The following is an 18,228-nucleotide window of genomic DNA, read 5'->3' as shown; positions in this document are numbered from 1 at the left end:
GGAGGAGTTCTAAAGGCAGGGGTCACCTCAGCTCAGGGCACCTTATTGGCTGTCCTGACTGGTAGGTGACTCCTCCTTGTTTTTCTCATTATCTTCTCTGGACTTGCTGCCAAAAGTGGGGGCCGTGTCCAAGGGGCGGGCATCTCCACTAGCTGGAGTGCCCTGGGGCATTCTAATACAAAGTCTGAGCCTTTGAGTCTCACTGCTGGGTGTTACAGTTCCTTAAGAGGGGAGGTGTTAAGCACCTCCACCCAGTGCAGGATGTGTTTCTGGCCTCAGAGAGCACAAAGGCTCTCACCCCATTGGGTCAGAAACGTGTCTCAGCGGCAGGCTGACACAGACCAGTCAGTCCTGCACTGAAGGACTGGTTAAAATACAGGGGGCATCTCGAAGATGCCTCTGTGTGCATTTTTTTAATAAATCCAACACTGGCATCAGTGTGGTTTTATTATTCTGAGAGGTTTGATACCAAACTTCCCAGTATTCAGTGTTGCCATTATGGAGCTGTGGTGTTCGTTTTGACAAACTCCGAGACCATATACTTAATATGGCTACCCTGCAGTTACAATGTCTAGGAATGGACTTAGACACTGTAGGGGTATAGTGCTCCTGCAGCTATGCCCTCGCCTGTGGTATAGTGCACCCTGCCTTAGGGCTGTAAGTCCTGCTACAGGGGTGACCTAACTATGCCACAGGCAGTGGGCATGGCACCCTGAGGGGGATACCAAGTCGACTTTGCCTTTTTCTCCCCACCAACACACACAATCTGCAATGGCAATGTGCATGTGTTAGTTTAGGGGTTCCTTAGGGTGACACAACATATGCTGCAGCCCTTGGGGACCTTCCCTGGTCACAGGGCCCTTGGTACCACTGGTACCTTTTTCAAGGGACTTATCTGTGTGCCAGGGGTGTGCCAATTGTGGAAACAATGGTACATTTTTACTGAAAGAACACTGGTGCTGGGGCCTGGTTAGCACGGTCCCAGCACACTTCTCAGTCAAGTCAGCATCAATATCAGGCAAAACGTGGAGGGTAATTGAAACAGGGAGCCATTTTCCTACACATGCCTCCCCCACCCAGTCCACAGCCCAGGAGACTCAGCCAAAGCTGGGAAAACAGGCTGGTTTGTTGCAGGGCCTACTTTGCCTTACATCCTCCTGTTCAGGTCATTCCTTCTGGGGAACTGACCCACTTTCACAGTGATAGGACCTAGTCTGGATGGCCTCTTTGTAGGAGGCTGGCCTGGCTTATAGTGGGTACCTTGTGGTACTTATACCTTGTGCCAGGTCGAGTTACCCCTTATTAGTGGAATAGAGGAGTTTCAAGCAGAGTAGGCTGATAGAGGTAACTATGGCAAAGCAGCGTAGGCTGAACTAGGAGACATGCAAAGCTCCTACTATACCACTTATATCATATAGCACAATATCATAACAAAACACAATACTCAGAGTTACTAAAAATAAAGGTACTTTATTTTAGTGACAATGGCCCTCATTACAATATTGGCGGTAAAAGCCGCTTACCGCCGTGCAGAAGACTGCCAACACACCGCCGCGGCCGCGGAATTCCACCACAGCTATTATGACCCACATCTCGGACTGCGACAAAATTCAGACACCCACACAAGTCCGCCACACCAAAGGTCAGAGATAAACTGGCGAAAACAAAACCTCCACGGTCACGCCAACAGAAATACGCCCACACTATCACAACACACGAATCCACGTGGCGGTCTTTCAACCGCGGTATTCCATTGGCGGTACACACCGCCGCGCTCAAAATACACACACTCTTACAAAACATCCCCACATTGGACGATTCAAAATACACACACCTGACACACATACACACACCACTCCCACATACCCATTACAATATAAAACACACACCCACATCACCCACAAACCCCCACGACAAAAAATACAGAATGAAGGCCAGAGAGAGACACCACCAGCAAGTACAACAGCATCCACAGGCACATAACACTATCACCCACACAACTTCCACGCACCTCACACAACACACCACTACATATCACCACACTTATCACCACACACTCCACCCCACACATCACCTACACCACCCCATGGCATGGCAAAGACACCCCAGGTTCTCGGAGGAGGAGCTCAGGGTCATGGTGGAGGAAATCGTCCGGGTAGAGCCACAGCTATTCGGAGCACAGGTGCAGCACACCTCAATTGCAAGGAAGATGGAGCTATAGCGAAGAATAGTGGACTGGGTCAATGCAGTGGGACAACACCCAAGAAATAGGGAGGACATCAGGAAAAGGTGGAACGACCTACGGGGGAAGGTGCGTTCCGTGGTCTCAAGACACCACCTGCCGGTTCAGCGTACTGGCGACGAACCCCCACCTCCTCCCCCACAACTAACAACATGGGAGGAGCAGGTCTTGGCGATTCTGCATCCTGAGGGCCTCGCAGGAGTAGCTGGAGGAATGGACTCTGGTAAGTCAAAGTTTTACTATTACATCCCCTACCCTACCTGCATGCTATCACATACCCCCACCCTCGCCCTCACTCCATCACACCAACTCCTCACAAATGTCCAATATCACAAACCACCCATCCCAACACCAAGCCCTGCATGCAACACCAAAGCATGGACACCCATCACCAAAGCATCCACACTGCACATAGCCATACACCCCCCTAAACCATCATCACACAAGCTCCCACACAGGAATGCCAGCACTGGGGTACACGGTCAACCACCCATTGCACAACATGGCACACACAGATGCAATAATCATGCCTTTCCACCCCTGCAGGACCCCTACCCAACGTCACCAGACAGGAGGGTCCAGACATCTCCACTCCACCCACAGAAGAGGCCCACAGTGATGACAGCAGCTCTGTCCAACTGGATCTAGATGACCAGCCCGGACCATCGGGGACCTCTGGACAGTCGGTTCCCCTCACACAGGCACAGGCCACCACAGACCTTCCCCCCTCTGGAAACACCAACACAGCACCCACCCAGCGGGCCCATACCTCCATCCCCAGGACACGTCAATCAGCTGTGTGTCCACCACTACATGGAACCCAGGATAACCCACCACCCCAACAACAACAGGGACCTGGGGGCAGTGGCAGTGGGCAAACGGTCCAGGGGACGGAGGCCCAGGAACACAGGGGAACTGGGAGGGCTGCCGTGCGACAGGGGGCGGACACGCCAAGGGAACCCACTCTCCACGAGGCCCTCTCCTCCATCATGGGAGCATACCACCACTCCCAGGAGACGATGGCAATGGTACAGGCTAAGTTTCAGGAGACCCAGCGCATGCAGGAGGAACAGTATTTGGGCTTCAGGGAGGAACTCAGAGCCATCAGCTCCACCCTGGGCACCATCGTAAGGGTGCTGAAGGAAGTACTCAACACCTGGAGGGACACTGTGGCACTACAAGGGGCCCCTGACACTAGCATGGACGATGAACTGCCCACCACCTCCGCCGGCGCTAGTGGACAGGATGCCCCGCCACAGGACCACCACACCAGCACCCCACCCCCTGCAGATGGAGAACCACCCCTCAAACGGTCCCTGAGATCCAGGAACAAGACAGAAAACGATGCCAAGACCCCACCAAGAAATGAGACCACCCTGATTGTCATCCTACTGTCCCACTTTGTCACCCTGTACATAATTAAACTTCCCCAGCTCCACTTCCTATGCCCATATGGGCAATGCACCTGTGAGACTAATAGACTGGACTCTGCCATGGACACTCCTCCGCCATCACCCCTCACCATTTAACTTCCCACTCCAATATTTTGCATTTAAATAAACACACCTAAAGCACAAAATGATCTGGAGTCTGTCTGTGATTTCATATTAGTGTATTTGCAATTACAGTGACAAAATGTTTTTGAAATAGTGGCGGTCGATTCCTTGGCAGAAGGTGAAGAGAGAGATGCAGAGGAACTCTGATGAGCTCTTGCATTCGTTATCTAAAGAATTCCCCAAAGCAGAGACCATAAATAGCCAGAAAAGGAGGTTTGGCTACCTAGGAAGGAGGATAGGCTATCAACACAGGTAAGAGCCTATCAGAAGGAGTCTCTGACGTCACCTGCTGGCACTGGCCACTCAGAGCAGTCCAGTGTGCAAGCAGCACCTCTGTTTCCAAGATGGCAGAGGTCTGGAGCACACTGGAGGAGCTCTGGGAACCTCCCAGGGGAGGTGCAGGTCAGGGGAGTGGTCACTCCCCTTTCCTTTGTCCAGTTTCACGCTAGAGCAGGGCTGGGGGATCCCTAAATCGGTGTAGACTGGCTTCTGCAGAAATGGGCACCATCTGTGCCCATGAAAGCATTTCCAGAGGCTGGGGGAGGCTACTCCTCCCCAGCCCTGACACCTTTTTCCAAAGGGAGAGGGTGTAACACCCTCTCTCTGAGGAAGTCCTTTGTTCTGCCTTTCTGGGCCAAGCCTGGCTGGACCCCAGGAGGGCAGAAACCTGTCTGAGGGGTTGGCAGTAGCAGCAGCTGCAGTGAAACCCCGGGAAAGGCAGTTTGGCAGTACCCGGGTCTGTGCTAGAGACTCGGGGGATCATGGAATAGTCTCCCCAATGCCAGTATGAATTGGTGAAATTGGTCACTAGCCTGTTAGTGACAATTTGGAAAGAAATGAGAGAGCATAACCACTGAGGTTCTGGTTAGCAGAGCCTCAGTGAGACAGTTAGTCATCACACAGGTAACACATACAGGGCACACTTATGAGCACTGGGGCCCTGGCTGGCAGGGTCCCATTGACACATACAACTAAAACAACATATAAACAGTGAAATATGGGGGTAACATGCCAGGCAAGATGGTACTTTCCTACACCAGGCCCCAGCACCAGTGTTCTTTCCCTAACCTGTACCTTTGTTTCCACAATTGGCACACCCTGGCATCCAGGTAAGTCCCTTGTAACTGGTACCCCTGGTACCAAGGGCCCTGATGCCAGGGAAGGTCTCTAAGGGCTGCAGCATGTCTTATGCCACCCTGGAGACCCTTCACTCAGCACAGACACACTGCTTGCCAGCTTGTGTGTGCTGGTGGGGATAAAATGACTAAGTCGACATGGCACTCCCCTCAGGGTGCTATGCCAAGCTCACACTGCCTACAGGTATAGATAAGTCACCCCTCTAGCAGGCCTTACTGCCCTAAGGCAGGGTGCACTATACCATAGGTGAGGGCATAAGTGCATGAGCACTATGCCCCTACAGTGTCTAAGCAAAACCTTAGACATTGTAAGTGCAGGGTAGCCATAAGAGTATATGGTCTGGCAGTCTGTCATACATGAACTCCACAGCACCATAATGGCTACACTGAAAACTGTGAAGTTTGGTATCAAACTTCTCAGCACAATAAATGCACACTGATACCAGTGTACATTTTATTGTGAAATACACCCCAGAGGGCATCTTAGAGATGCCCTCTGAAACCATACCCGACTACCAGTGTGGGCTGACTAGTTTTAGCAGCCTGCCACATACCAGACATGCTGCTGGCCACATGGGGAGAGTGCCTTTGTCACTCTGGGGCTAGTAACAAAGCCTGTACTGGGTGGAGGCGCCTCTCACCTCTCCCTGCAGGCACTGTAACACCTGGCGGTGAGCCTCAAAGGCTCATCCCCTTTGTTACCGCACCCCAGGGCACTCCAGCTAGTGGAGTTGCCCGCCCCCTCTGGCCACGGCCCCACTTTTGGCGGCAAGGCCGGAGGAGATAATGAGAAAAACAAGGAGGAGTCACTGGCCAGTCAGTACAGCCCCTAAGGTGTCCTGAGCTGAGGTGACTCTGACTTTTAGAAATCCTCCATCTTGCAGATGGAGGATTCCCCCAATAGGATTAGGGATGTGCCCCCCTCCCCTCAGGGAGGAGGCACAAAGAGGGTGTAGCCACCCTCAGGGCTAGTAGCCATTGGCTACTAACTCCCCATACCTAAACACACCCCTAAATCGAGTATTTAGGGGCTCCCAGAACCCAGCAAGATAGATTCCTGCAACCTAAGACGAAGGAGGACTGCTGAGCTGAAAAACCTGCAAAGAAGACGGAGACACCAACTGCTTTGTCCCCAGCTCCACCGGCCTGTCTCCCCACTTCAAAGAACTACCCTGAGGAGCCCCCCCTTGCCTGCCTGCATCGCTGAAGAGACCCCTAGGTCTCCCATTGGACTACATTGCAAACCCGACGCCTGTTTGCACACTGCACCCGGCCGCCCCCGTGCCTCTGAGGGTGTACTTTTTGTGCTGACTTGTGTCCCCCCCCTGGTGCCCTACAAAACCCCCCTGGTCTGCCCTCCGAAGACGGGGGTACTTACCTGCTGGCAGACTGGAACCGGGGCACCCCCTTCTCCATTTAAGCCTATGTGTTTTGGGCACCACCTTGACCTCTGCACCTGACCGGCCCTGAGCTTCTGGTGTGGTAACTTTGTGGTTGCCCTGAACCCCCAACGGTGGGCTACCTTGGACCCAACTTTGAACCCTGTAGGTGGTTTACTTACCTGCAAAACTAACAAACACTTACCTCCCCCAGGAACTGTTGAAAATTGCCCTGTGTCCAGTTTTAAAATAGCTTATTGCCATTTGTGTGAAAACTGTATATGCTATTTTGCTAAATCAGAGTTCCCAAAGTTCCTAAGTGAAATACCTTTCATTTAAAGTATTGTTTGTAAATCTTGAACCTGTGGTTCTTAAAATAAACTAAGAAAATATATTTTTCTATATACCTTTTTTTCTATTGGCCTGGAATTGTCTTTGAGTGTGTGTTCCTCATTTATTGCCTGCGTGTGTACAACAAATGCTTAACACTACCCTCTGATAAGCCTACTGCTCGACCATACTGCCACAAAATAGAGCATTAGAATTATATCTTACCTCTAAGGGGAACCCTTGGATTCTGTGCATGCTATTTCTTACTTTGAAATAGTACATACAGAGCCAACTTGCTACAGAGATGGTGTATCCCCTCCTCCCAAAGGAAATGCATGGTTATGCCTTCCTGGGATTGAGATGCTCAGTCCCCAGGAGGGCAGAAGCCTGTCTGTGAGGTGGCAGCAGGTAGGGCTGCAGTGAAAACCTCTGAGAGTTGGTTTGGCAGTACTGGGGGTCCATGGTGGAGCCCCCAGGGTGCATGGGATTGCCCCCCAATACCAGATTTGGATTGGGGGAACAATTCCATGATCTTAGACACCTCACATGGCCACATTCAGAGTTACCATTGTGAAGCTACATATATGTATTGACATATATGTAGTGCACACTTATAATGGTATACCCGCACTCACCAAGTCTGGGGAATTGGCCCTGGACAAAGTGGGGGAACCTTTGCTAGTACAGGGGTGCCCTCACACACAGTATCTTTGCACCTAGCCTTCAGTAAATGAAGGTTAGACATATAGGTGGCTTATAACTTACCTTAGTGCAGTGAAAATCTATCTCTGTGAAATAGTGTGTGCCGTATTTCACTCAGGCTACAGTGGCAGTCCTGATGAAAGGGTTGTATGAGCTCCTTATAGGTGGCAAAAGAAATGCTGCAGCCCATAGGGATCTCCTGGAACCCCAATGTCCTGGATATCTAGGTTCCATATACTTGAGACTTATAAGGGGGTCCAGTGTGCCAATCAGATTGGAATATGGAGTCACTAAAGTGTAGTGACAAATTTGGTAAGTAGAGCAAGCATAAGCACTGGAGTTCTGGTTAGCAGAACTTCAGTGACACAGTTAAGCACACTGACAACACACATAGGCCATAAACTATGAGCACTGGGGTCCTGGCTAGCAGGATCCAAGTGAGGCAGGCAAAACATACTGACAAACAGGCAGAAATTGGGGGTAAAATGCCAAGAAATATGGTACTGTCCTACACCCAGTCAACCACCAACCCAATTTCTACAACCTTTATTAAGATTTTTTCTGATGTATAAAACAGCTGCAGCAGATTTCTTGTCATGGTTCTGCCTCCCCTGTTGGGTGATGTTACTGGATGTCAAATTTTAATGGTTCTCACCATTGCATCCTTGGCAGGATGCAGAAGTGACATAGGGGGTGATTATGACCTTGGCGGACGGCCTAAGGTACCGCCGCCAAATGACCGCACCGCGGTCAAAAGACCGCGGCGGCCATTCAGACATTTCCTCTGGGCCGGCGGGCGCTCTCCAAAAGAGCGCCCGCCGGCCCAGAGGAAATGCCCCTGCAACGAGGACGCCGGCTCAGAATTGAGCCGGCATAGTTGCAGGGGTGCGACGGGTGCAGTTTGCACCCGTCGCGTATTTCAGTGTCTGCATTGCAGACACTGAAATACACAGTGGGGCCCTCTTACGGGGGCCCCTGCAGTGCCCATGCCATAGGCATGGGCACTGCAGGGGCCCCCAGGGGCCCCACGGCACCCCCTACCGCCATCCTGTTCCTGGCGGGAGACCCGCCAGGAACAGGATGGCGGTAGGGGGTGTCAGAATCCCCATGGCGGCGGAGCGCGCTCCGCCACCATGGAGGATTCCCCCGAGCAGCGGGAAGTCGGCGGGAGACCGCCGACTTTCCGCTTCTGACCGCGGCTGAACCGCCGCGGTCAGAATGCTCGTGGGAGCACCGCCAGCCTGTTGGCGGTGCTCCCGTGGTCGGTGGCCCTGGCGGCCACCGGCCGCCAGGGTCAGAATGACCCCCATAGTACAACTAATGTCACCAAACAAGTGGTGCCATATAATGGATGATTAACCCACTTCTGGCCTTCGGCTCAGAGGTAACTTTGGTCAGTGCCACCTAGAGCTGGTGAAGTAATACTGCTGAACACTTTCCTGCTCCAGTTTGGTTCTTGGGTCTAATGTTTACACCAGGAACTTGCAGGGAGTGTTATATCTATCAGAAAGAAGGTAAGTAACTTGTTTTACTCCATCTGGTTACACATTTTTTGTGTTCAGTGATTGAATTGGGTAATTCTTTCTTCAACAAAATTTAGCTTGAACAGTGGAAAGAGAAAATGTTTATATTTTGTGTATTTTTTTCAGGCAGTCATTGTCCACACAACAGAAACTATTCGGCTTCGCTATTTCTTGGACTTACTAGTTGCTAAACAGTGGCCTGTGATGTTGGTTGGGAATGCAGGCACTGGAAAGTCAGTCCTAATGGGCGATAAACTCAGTAGTCTCAACACTGATGACTATGCTGTGCAGTCTGTCCCATTTAACTTCTACACTACCTCAGCGATGCTCCAGTGTAAGTTTTCTTGAGAATAGTTCTTACACCAAATACAACTGAACTATTCTTTTTAAACAAAAAACTTGTAATGGAATCAAATCTTTTTATTGTCTTTGTTTTCAGCTGTTCTAGAAAAGTCTCTGGAGAAAAAGTCAGGCAGGAACTATGGTCCACCTGGAGCAAAGAAGCTGATTTATTTTATTGATGATATGAACATGCCTGAGGTAGACAAATATGGAACAGTGGCACCTCATACACTAATAAGGCAGCACATGGACCATGGACACTGGTATGTGCATACGTTTGGCAGTGGATTGTTTGCATATTAAATATTCTTTTTTGACAGTCTTTAAACTGACATATTTCATTTATCTGAAGCAACTACGGACCAATGTTAGGCTACAATATTACACATATCTCATGTATTGTATTTCCTTAAAGATTTCAGCTGTGGAATTACCACTTCCACCAGTCTAAATATGTCAGCATTTCAGCTGTTGCCAGATCAGCCATGCCTTTTCAAATCCCCTATTGTACATTGGTTTCTGAAAGGTCTAAAGCAGTTGTTCTCAAACTTTGGACGTCTGTGGGCCCCTACTTTATCATAGTTGGAAACCGGGGACCCCCAGTAAATCATTATTGGAATTGGGAGACACGCCCCCACTGAGTCATTACTGGAAGAGGGGACCCCAGGCTAAACACTATCGATGATTACAACTGCAAAACAATACAGAACAAATATACACACAAGCATTCCATCAAACACATACACAAATGATTTAACCTCTTAGCTGCTGGGCCGTTTCCCTCTCCCCAAGTGCTGAGCCCTTTTTTGGCTATTTGGGGTAGTTCACGCTTAGGCCTTCATAACTTTTTGTCCACATAAGCTATCCATGCCAAATTTGCGCCCTTTTTTTCCAACATCCTAGGGATTCTAAAGGTACCCAGAGTTTGTGGTTTCCAGTGGAGGAGACCAAGAAATTAGCCAAAATAGAGCAAAAATTTAGTTTCTTTCAAAACAGTTGAAAAAAAGGGCTGCCGAAGAAGGCTTGTGGTTTTTCTCCTGAAAAGGGCATCAACAAAGGGTTTGGGGTGCTAAAATCACCAGCTTCCCAGCTTTCAGGAAAAGGCAGACTTGAATCAGAAAACCAAATTTTTCAACACAATTTTGGCATTTTTCTGAGACATACCCCATTTTTACTATTTTTTGTGCTTTCAGCCTCCTTCCAGTTAGTGACAGAAATGGGTGTGAAACCAATGCTGGATCCCGGAAAGCTAAATATTTTTTAAAAACAAACAAAATTCTGAATTCAGCAAAGGTTAATTTTTGTAGATCCTACAAGGTTTTCCTACAGAAAATAACAGCTGAAATAAAAAAATATTGAAATTGAGCTGAAAACAACACCCATTTTTCTTTATGTTTTACTTATGTAACTTTTTCCTGCAATGTCAGATTTTTTAAAGCAATATACCGTTATGTCTGCTGGACTCTTCTGGTTGCGGGGATATATAGAGCTTGTAGGTTCATCAAGAACCCTAGGTACCCAGAGCCAATAAATGAGCTGCACCCTGCAGTGGGTTTTCATTCTATACCGGGTATACAGCAATTCATTTTCTGAAATATAAAGAGTGAAAAATAGGTATCAAGAAAACCTTAGTATTTCCAAAATGGGTACAAGATAAGGTGTTGAGGAGCAGTGGTTACTTGCAGATCTCTGAATTCCGGGGTGCCCATACTAGCATGTGAATTACAGGGCATTTCTCAAATAGACATCTTTTTCACACACTCTCTTATATTTGGAAGGAAAAAATTTAGAAAAAGACAAGGGACAATAACACTTGTTTTGCTATTCTATGTTCCCCCAAGTCTCCGGATACAAATGGTACCTCACTTGTGTGGGTAGGCCTAGCGCCTGCAACAGGAAATGCCCCAAAACACAAAGTAGACATATCACATTTTCTCAAAGAAAACAGAGGCGCTTTTTGCAAAGTGCCTACCTGTGGATTTTGGCCTCTAGCTCAGCAGGCACCTAGGGAAACCTACCAAACCTGTGCATTTTTAAAAACTAGAGACCTAGGGGAATCCAAGATGGGGTGACTTGTGGTGCTCTCGCCAGGTTCTGTTACCCAGAATCCTTTGCAAACCTCAAAATTTGCCTAAGAAAACACTTTTTCCTCACATTTCGGTGACAGAGAGTTCTGGAATCTGAGAGGAGCCACAAATTTCCTTCCACCCAGCGTCCCCCCAAGTGTCCCGATAAAAATGGTACCTCACTTGTGTGGGTAGACCTAGTGCCCGCGACAGGAAATGCCCCAAAACACAACGTGGACACATCACATTTTCTCAAAGAAAACAGAGGTATTGTTTGCAAAGTGCCTACCTGTGGATTTTGGCCTCTTGCTCAGCCGGCACCTACGGAAACCTACCAAACCAGTGCATTTTTTAAAACTAGAGACCTAGGGGAATCCAAGATGAGGTGACTTGTGGGGCTCTCACCAGGTTCTGTTACCCAGAATCCTTTGCAAACCTTAAAATTTGGCCTAAAAAACACTTTTTCCTCACATTTCGGTGACAGAAAGTTCTGGAATCTGAGAGGAGCCACAAATTTCCTTCCACCCAGCGTTCCCTTAAGTCTCCCGATAAAAATGATACCTCACTTGTGTGGATAGGCCTTGTGCCCGCGACAGGAAAAGCCCCAAAACACAACGTGGACACATCACATTTTTCCACAGAAAACAGAGGTGTTTTTTGCAAAGTGCCTGCCTGTGGATTTTGGCCTCTAGCTCAGCCGGCACCTAGGGAAACCTACCAAACCTGTGCATTTTTGAAAACTAGAGACCTAGGGGAATCCAAGATGGGATGACTTGTGGGGCTCTCACCAGGTTCTGTTACCCAGAATCCTTTGCAAACCTCAAAATTTGGCTAAAAAAACACCTTTTCCTCACATTTTGGTGACAGAGAGTTCTGGAATCTGAGAGTAGCCACAAATTTTCTTCCACCCAGCGTTCCCCCAAGTGTCCTGATAAAAATGGTACCTCACTTAGGCCTAGTGCCTGTGACAGGAATGGATCACACAAGGGTCAATGGTAATCTTTGCATGAGGGCTACTGTTAACCCTAGAGTGATCCATTCCTGAAGCAGGCACTAAGCGCAGGCACACAAGCGGGGTTGTGTTTTTATCAGGACAAGTGGGGGAACACTTGGTGGTAGGAATTTTAAGGATCCCTGCACATTCCTGTAGTTTCTGTGATAAAAAAAAGGAAAAATAGGGGTTTTAATCAACGTTTCACTTTTGCAGGGTATTCTGGGTAAGAAAACTTTGTTAAATCCAAACGTGCCACATTTACGTGGGCTGCCTTGGGTGTCTAGTTTTCAGAAATGTCTGCGTTTGGTAAGTTTCCCTATATGGCTGCCGAGCCCAGGACCAAATACTTAGGTGACTGTCTTAAAAAACTAGGCTGTTTTGTGGTAGGTAATTTTAATGTCTCCACAATCCGTTTTGGGTACTTCCCTGTTGTGGTCACTTGCCCACTCACTAAAGTGAGGCAGTTTTTCACTGGAGACTTAGTGGAACTTGTTGCTCCCTTCAGATCCCTTGACTTCTGCTCATTGGAATGCAAGGCAAATGTGTTTTTTAAGCACATTTTGTGATTTCAAGGGGATTCTGGGTGAAGAAAAACTGGTGAGAGCCATGCAAGTCCTGCACCCTTGGACTCCCCTGGTACTAGTTTGTTAAAGTTAACCCACCACTCACACTGGTTGGTTTTAGCACCTCCAGAAATTATGGTTTCAGCGCATGAAAATTATCTGAATATTGAAACCAAGCCTTCTGAAGGTGGGCCATAAAACCGCATCCATGCACATACCTCTTTATGGTCTATTCACACGCCATTCACGCACAACAAACAACCCTTTCATACCACCAGCCACGGACCCAGTCCAACCAATCACTGCACCCACATTAACTTACCGCTGCCAGACAAGGGCCCATCACATTCACACGCCACAGAACGGAATACGTTTGACTACATTTTACCATTTGTCAAGTAACTGCCTCCTTCTTCCTTAACATTACCAAATGCATGCGTAACAAACCTTTACTAATGACTCCTGTGACAGCCACCTGAGGCTCAGAAAGACATGTTTTTCATGCGCCTTTAACGCACTCTCGTGCTAAATCCAACTCCTTCCAGTTTGTGGATGCAAGTTGGGAGTGTCCGAGCATGCCGTACAAAGTGATTCCTTGAACTGAGTGAGCATATCTACCTTTGAAACTAAGGGAGACATGCTGGGGATTTCTCATGATGTTCCCTAAAGAGAAGGTCATAGGCTATGAAAAAGGGTAGTGTTTGGCAAACAGAGGAGTCCATGAGAACGTAGCATATGTCCCAGCCAACATTATGTGCAGTGATGTGACTGTAATGCACTTATATAGCAAACTGAACATCTACTAAGTTCTGATGGAGGATGAACATGAAAAGCAGGTCAAACACTGACCTATACAAGTCATTCTCCTTCAGTGCTGGGATGGCACTAATGGGTTTGAATCCATAGGTGTAGATGATGTACATCTGTACTACCTTTACTATCTGCCTTCTACCTGTGCAATGTCCCTGTGAAGGCACACCTACCATAAGCTTTCCTTACCCATTCATGTCTCTGTTCTCATAAGAGTCCTGACTAATCATGTATAATTGCCAAGTGAACCTATACTAGTTTGTGGATGCAAGTTGGGGGTTTCCAAGTGTGCCATACAAAGGGATTCATTGAACTGAGAGAGCAAATCTACAGTTGAACGTAAGGTAGCCATGCTGGTGAAGAAAGGGTACTCCGTGACAATGTGGCATATGTTCTGTCCACTAGTATATGCAGTAGGGGGAATATAATGCATGTTAAGTGAACAGAACACCGACCACGTTCTGACGCTGGATTTAGCTCTCAAGCAGTCCAAAAGGAAGTCCATGATGAAGTAGATGAAGTAAAATTCTGTGGCTCCTTGCCTAACGAAGCAGTGGCCCATGGACGTTCGGTATCCATGCACTGCCACTGAAAGGATTACCCAACGGCAACTCAACCTCAGTCGATTTCCCAGAACTTTGCTTTAGTATGATACAACGTAAAGCAAGTAGGGATACAGAGGTCTGGTTGTGATGGACACTGGGGACAGTAGTACCGACACTCCTGCCGCTTTCCATGCTTCAAGCACACTTTACAGCAACAACATGGACGATCCCAGTGTGGGTGTTTTAGGAATGCGATCAGCAAAGTGTCGCTCCTGCAGCCTTGCCACACCCTCCAGAACATATGAGGTGGAGGCTGCTGCTGCTTCTGTAACAGCAGTGAGGCTTTCAATCACGGACAATTGGAAGTCAAGGAAAGTCATGAGTCTTCCTGTGGTTGTCTGACGGTAAACAACATAGCATTATATGTTGCCATCTGAATCTGGTGGGTAAACAGTTTCTTGTACCAAGTGCAAGTTTTACGACACGCATTGTATGGTTGAAGAACCTGGTCATTCTTGTCCACTCCGCCCATGTACTTATTGTAATCTAGTATACAGATGGGCTTGTGGACTTTGGCCATCTGACCCCAAACCATGATGGGGGAAGTGCTCTCATCATGAATTGTAGTGAGCACGTATACATCACCCCTATCCAAGAACTTGACTGCGAGCTGTTCGTTAGAACGCAATGCAGTACTCTCTGATTTCTGGAGCTTCTTGCAAACAAGCTCCTGAGGGAATCCTTTGCGGTTACAGTGAACTATACCACAGGCCACAGTTCCAGCTTTGTAGAGCTCACTGAACAGCTCTACTCCTGTATAGAAATTGTCCACATAAAGGTTATAACCTTTGTAAAGAAGTGGCTGGACAAGTTCCCATGCAATCTTACCTGTGACCCCCTAACGCGGGAGGGCAACCTACAGGGTTTAGGGTAGAATCCTTCACTGTATACACTCTCAATCTGTACACCTAGCCAGAAGAGCTCTCACACAGCATGTACAGCTTTATGCCATAGCAAGCTCTTTTGTTCACAATGTACTGTCTGAAAAGCAGCCATCCTTTGTACAGGATCAAGGACTCATCGACTGCTATATTCTTTCCAGGAGTATAGATCTCTGGAAACCTGGCAGACAAATGTTCCACGACAGGCCGAATTTTGAACAACCTGTCATGGTCTGGATGGTCTCGGGGCAATGTAGCAGAATTGTCATTGAAATGCAGCATGCGCTGCAGCAGCAAAAAACGATCTCTGCTCATGTATGGTGCGAAGATGGGAGTTACCCAAACGTGTGAGTCGTCCAGTAAGACTGCAAGGTGGGTTTCTCCACTAACCCCATTTTGAGCGTAAGGCCCAAAAATATCTTCAACTCCACCAGCGAAGTGGGAGTCCACTGGTGTGCCCTAGAACGGGCCCTAGAGTGCCTCCACGCTCCCTCAGAAATTGGTCTGCACGCAAATTTTTTTGCTGCACAATTTTCTGAAGGAAGTCAACATCCAAAAATAGATGGATGTAGTCGACTGGCATAAAGTTAGCTGTATCGACTTTACATCCAGCGTCACCAGTAAAAGGTGGAAGTTGGGGCTGAACTAAACAGGGGGGCTGCCAAGAGAGCACTCTCTCTGTGCTTGCGGCCGCAAGCACCTGCTCTCTGCGGTCGGCTAATCCAATGTAGTCCCGCTGCACAGAATGTGCTTGTGAAGGGACAGCACGGCTGTCGTCATTGTCTCCTTCAGACTCACTGGAAGAGGTGTCGTCGGATGGGACCCCCCAACTGAAAAATCACTCCCAGATTATGCCCCATTGTCCTCTCCCTCAGATGCTGTCTCAGTATCTGCTGTCTCAATGTCTGAGCCTACATCAGAACTGTCCTCCATAAACCGAGTTAGGGCTTGATCAGCAGTCATCCAACGAAACGCGCTCTCTGCTACTGACTAAACTGTCCCTCTAAATTACTAGTCTACATAGGAGGCAGATAGTCACAAAATTGCTCGTGGGTATGTTTGATGTGTACAATAGGAAATGTCGTCACCTTACCTTCGCTTCTTCTCCAATACGGCAGGTTCTCTGAAAACACTGAAAAAAAACAAAAAAGAATGTATTACTTCACCTTACCACATACCCATCATCACAGCCTTCAGCGCTGGTGGCACCCATTGCGACAGTCATTTTTGGTGCTCTGCCTCCAATTACCTCCTCTTCTAATTCCCTCAGTACCACCCAGCAAAAGTGCCGCTCATATCTCCATTGTCCCCCTCGCATAACATTTGTTTTAAAGCGCAGGTAACGCTTGCCTGTACTAATCCACTCAGCTAAATACATATAAATGTATATAGTTTGCAAAAGGACTATAAACCATCTGCGCTACTTTATGGCAACTGCCACTAGAGAAAAGACATACATGCATGCATATATATATATATTTTGTGAACAAGAATCTTATCGCACTCCAGGAGGTTCAAATTGACATGTTTTATTGAAAGCAACAGCCACCTACGTGTTTCGACTCATAAGGAGTCTTGATCACGGTAAATGAGTCCCTCTTTTCTTTCACTTTTTTATACTTGCAATAAAACATGTCAATTTGAACCTCGAGGAGTCCAGTGAGATTCTTGTTCATAAAATATTTTCGAGGTTGGTCTCCTCCGGCTCCCGGAAAACAACACACAAAAAATATATATATACATAGAGAGAGAGAGAGAGAGAGAGAGAGAGAGAAAGCAAGACACTAGGGGCCAGATGTACCAAAGGGTTTTACCCATTCTATGTCTATGGGAAAATGTGTTTGTACATATGGCCCTAACTTTTTTTTTCATACATGTGTGCTTTCCGTTGGCAAAGCACTTATGTATAAAAAAAAAACAAATGGCCTCATAGAGGGTGTGAGAAAGTAGCCTCTTTCTAGCCTTGTTACCCCCACTTTGGGCCTGTTTGTGAGTGTATGTCAGGGTGTTTTCACTGTCTCACTGGTATCCTGCTTGCCAGGGCCCAGTGCTCATAGTGAAAACCCTATGTTTTCAGTATGTTTGTTATGTGTCACTGGGACCCTGCTAGTCAGGACCCCAGTGCTCATAAGTTTGTGACCTATAGGTATGTGTTACCTGTGTAGTGACTAACTGTCTCACTGAGGCTCTGCTAACCAGAACCTCAGTGGTTATGCTCTCTCATTTCTTTCCAAATTGTCACTAACAGGCTAGTGACCATTTTTACCAATTTACATTGGCTTACTGGAACACCCTTATAATTCCCTAGTATATGGTACTGAGGTACCCAGGGTATTGGGGTTCCAGGAGATCCCTATGGGCTGCAGCATTTCTTTTGCCACCCATAGGGAGCTCTGACAATTCTTACACAGGCCTGCCACTGCAGCCTGAGTGAAATAACGTCCACGTTATTTCACAGCCATTTTACACTGCACTTAAGTAACTTATAAGTCACCTATATGTCTAACCTTTACCTGGTAAAGGTTAGGTGCAAAGTTACTTAGTGTGAGGGCACCCTGGCACTAGCCAAGGTGCCCCCACATTGTTCAGAGCCAATTCCCTGAACTTTGTGAGTGCGGGGACACCATTACACGCGTGCACTACATATAGGTCACTACCTATATGTAGCTTCACAATGGTAACTCCGAATATGGCCATGTAACATGTCTATGATCATGGAATTGCCCCCTCTATGCCATCCTGGCATTGTTGGTACAATTCCATGATCCCAGTGGTCTGTAGCACAGACCCAGGTACTGCCAAACTGCCCTTCCTGGGGTTTCACTGCAGCTGCTGCTGCTGCCAACCCCTCAGACAGGCATCTGCCCTCCTGGGGTCCAGCCAGGCCTGGCCCAGGATGGCAGAACAAAGAACTTCCTCTGAGAGAGGGTGTGACACCCTCTCCCTTTGGAAAATGGTGTGAAGGCAGGGGAGGAGTAGCCTCCCCCAGCCTCTGGAAATGCTTTGTTGGGCACAGATGTGCCCAATTCTGCATAAGCCAGTCTACACCGGTTCAGGGACCCCTTAGCCCCTGCTCTGGCGCGAAACTGGACAAAGGAA

At 48.0% G+C, this 18,228-nt stretch overlaps 1 protein-coding gene across 1 annotated transcript in view; it reads left to right on the top strand.

Moving 5' to 3' along the window:
• The window catches only part of DNAH17 (dynein axonemal heavy chain 17), a 7,556,186-nt gene that overhangs the window by 4,261,092 nt on the left and 3,276,866 nt on the right, over positions 1-18,228 (top strand). The window contains exons 34-35 of the mRNA XM_069201738.1: positions 8,995-9,202; positions 9,308-9,473. Of these exons, the coding sequence (XP_069057839.1) occupies positions 8,995-9,202; positions 9,308-9,473 (374 nt within the window). The remainder of the gene's footprint in view (positions 1-8,994; positions 9,203-9,307; positions 9,474-18,228) is intronic.

The sequence above is a fragment of the Pleurodeles waltl genome, chromosome 7 (assembly GCF_031143425.1).
Source record: "Pleurodeles waltl isolate 20211129_DDA chromosome 7, aPleWal1.hap1.20221129, whole genome shotgun sequence".
Lineage (NCBI taxonomy): Eukaryota > Metazoa > Chordata > Amphibia > Caudata > Salamandridae > Pleurodeles > Pleurodeles waltl.
This window is presented reverse-complemented; position numbering and strand designations above follow the sequence as displayed.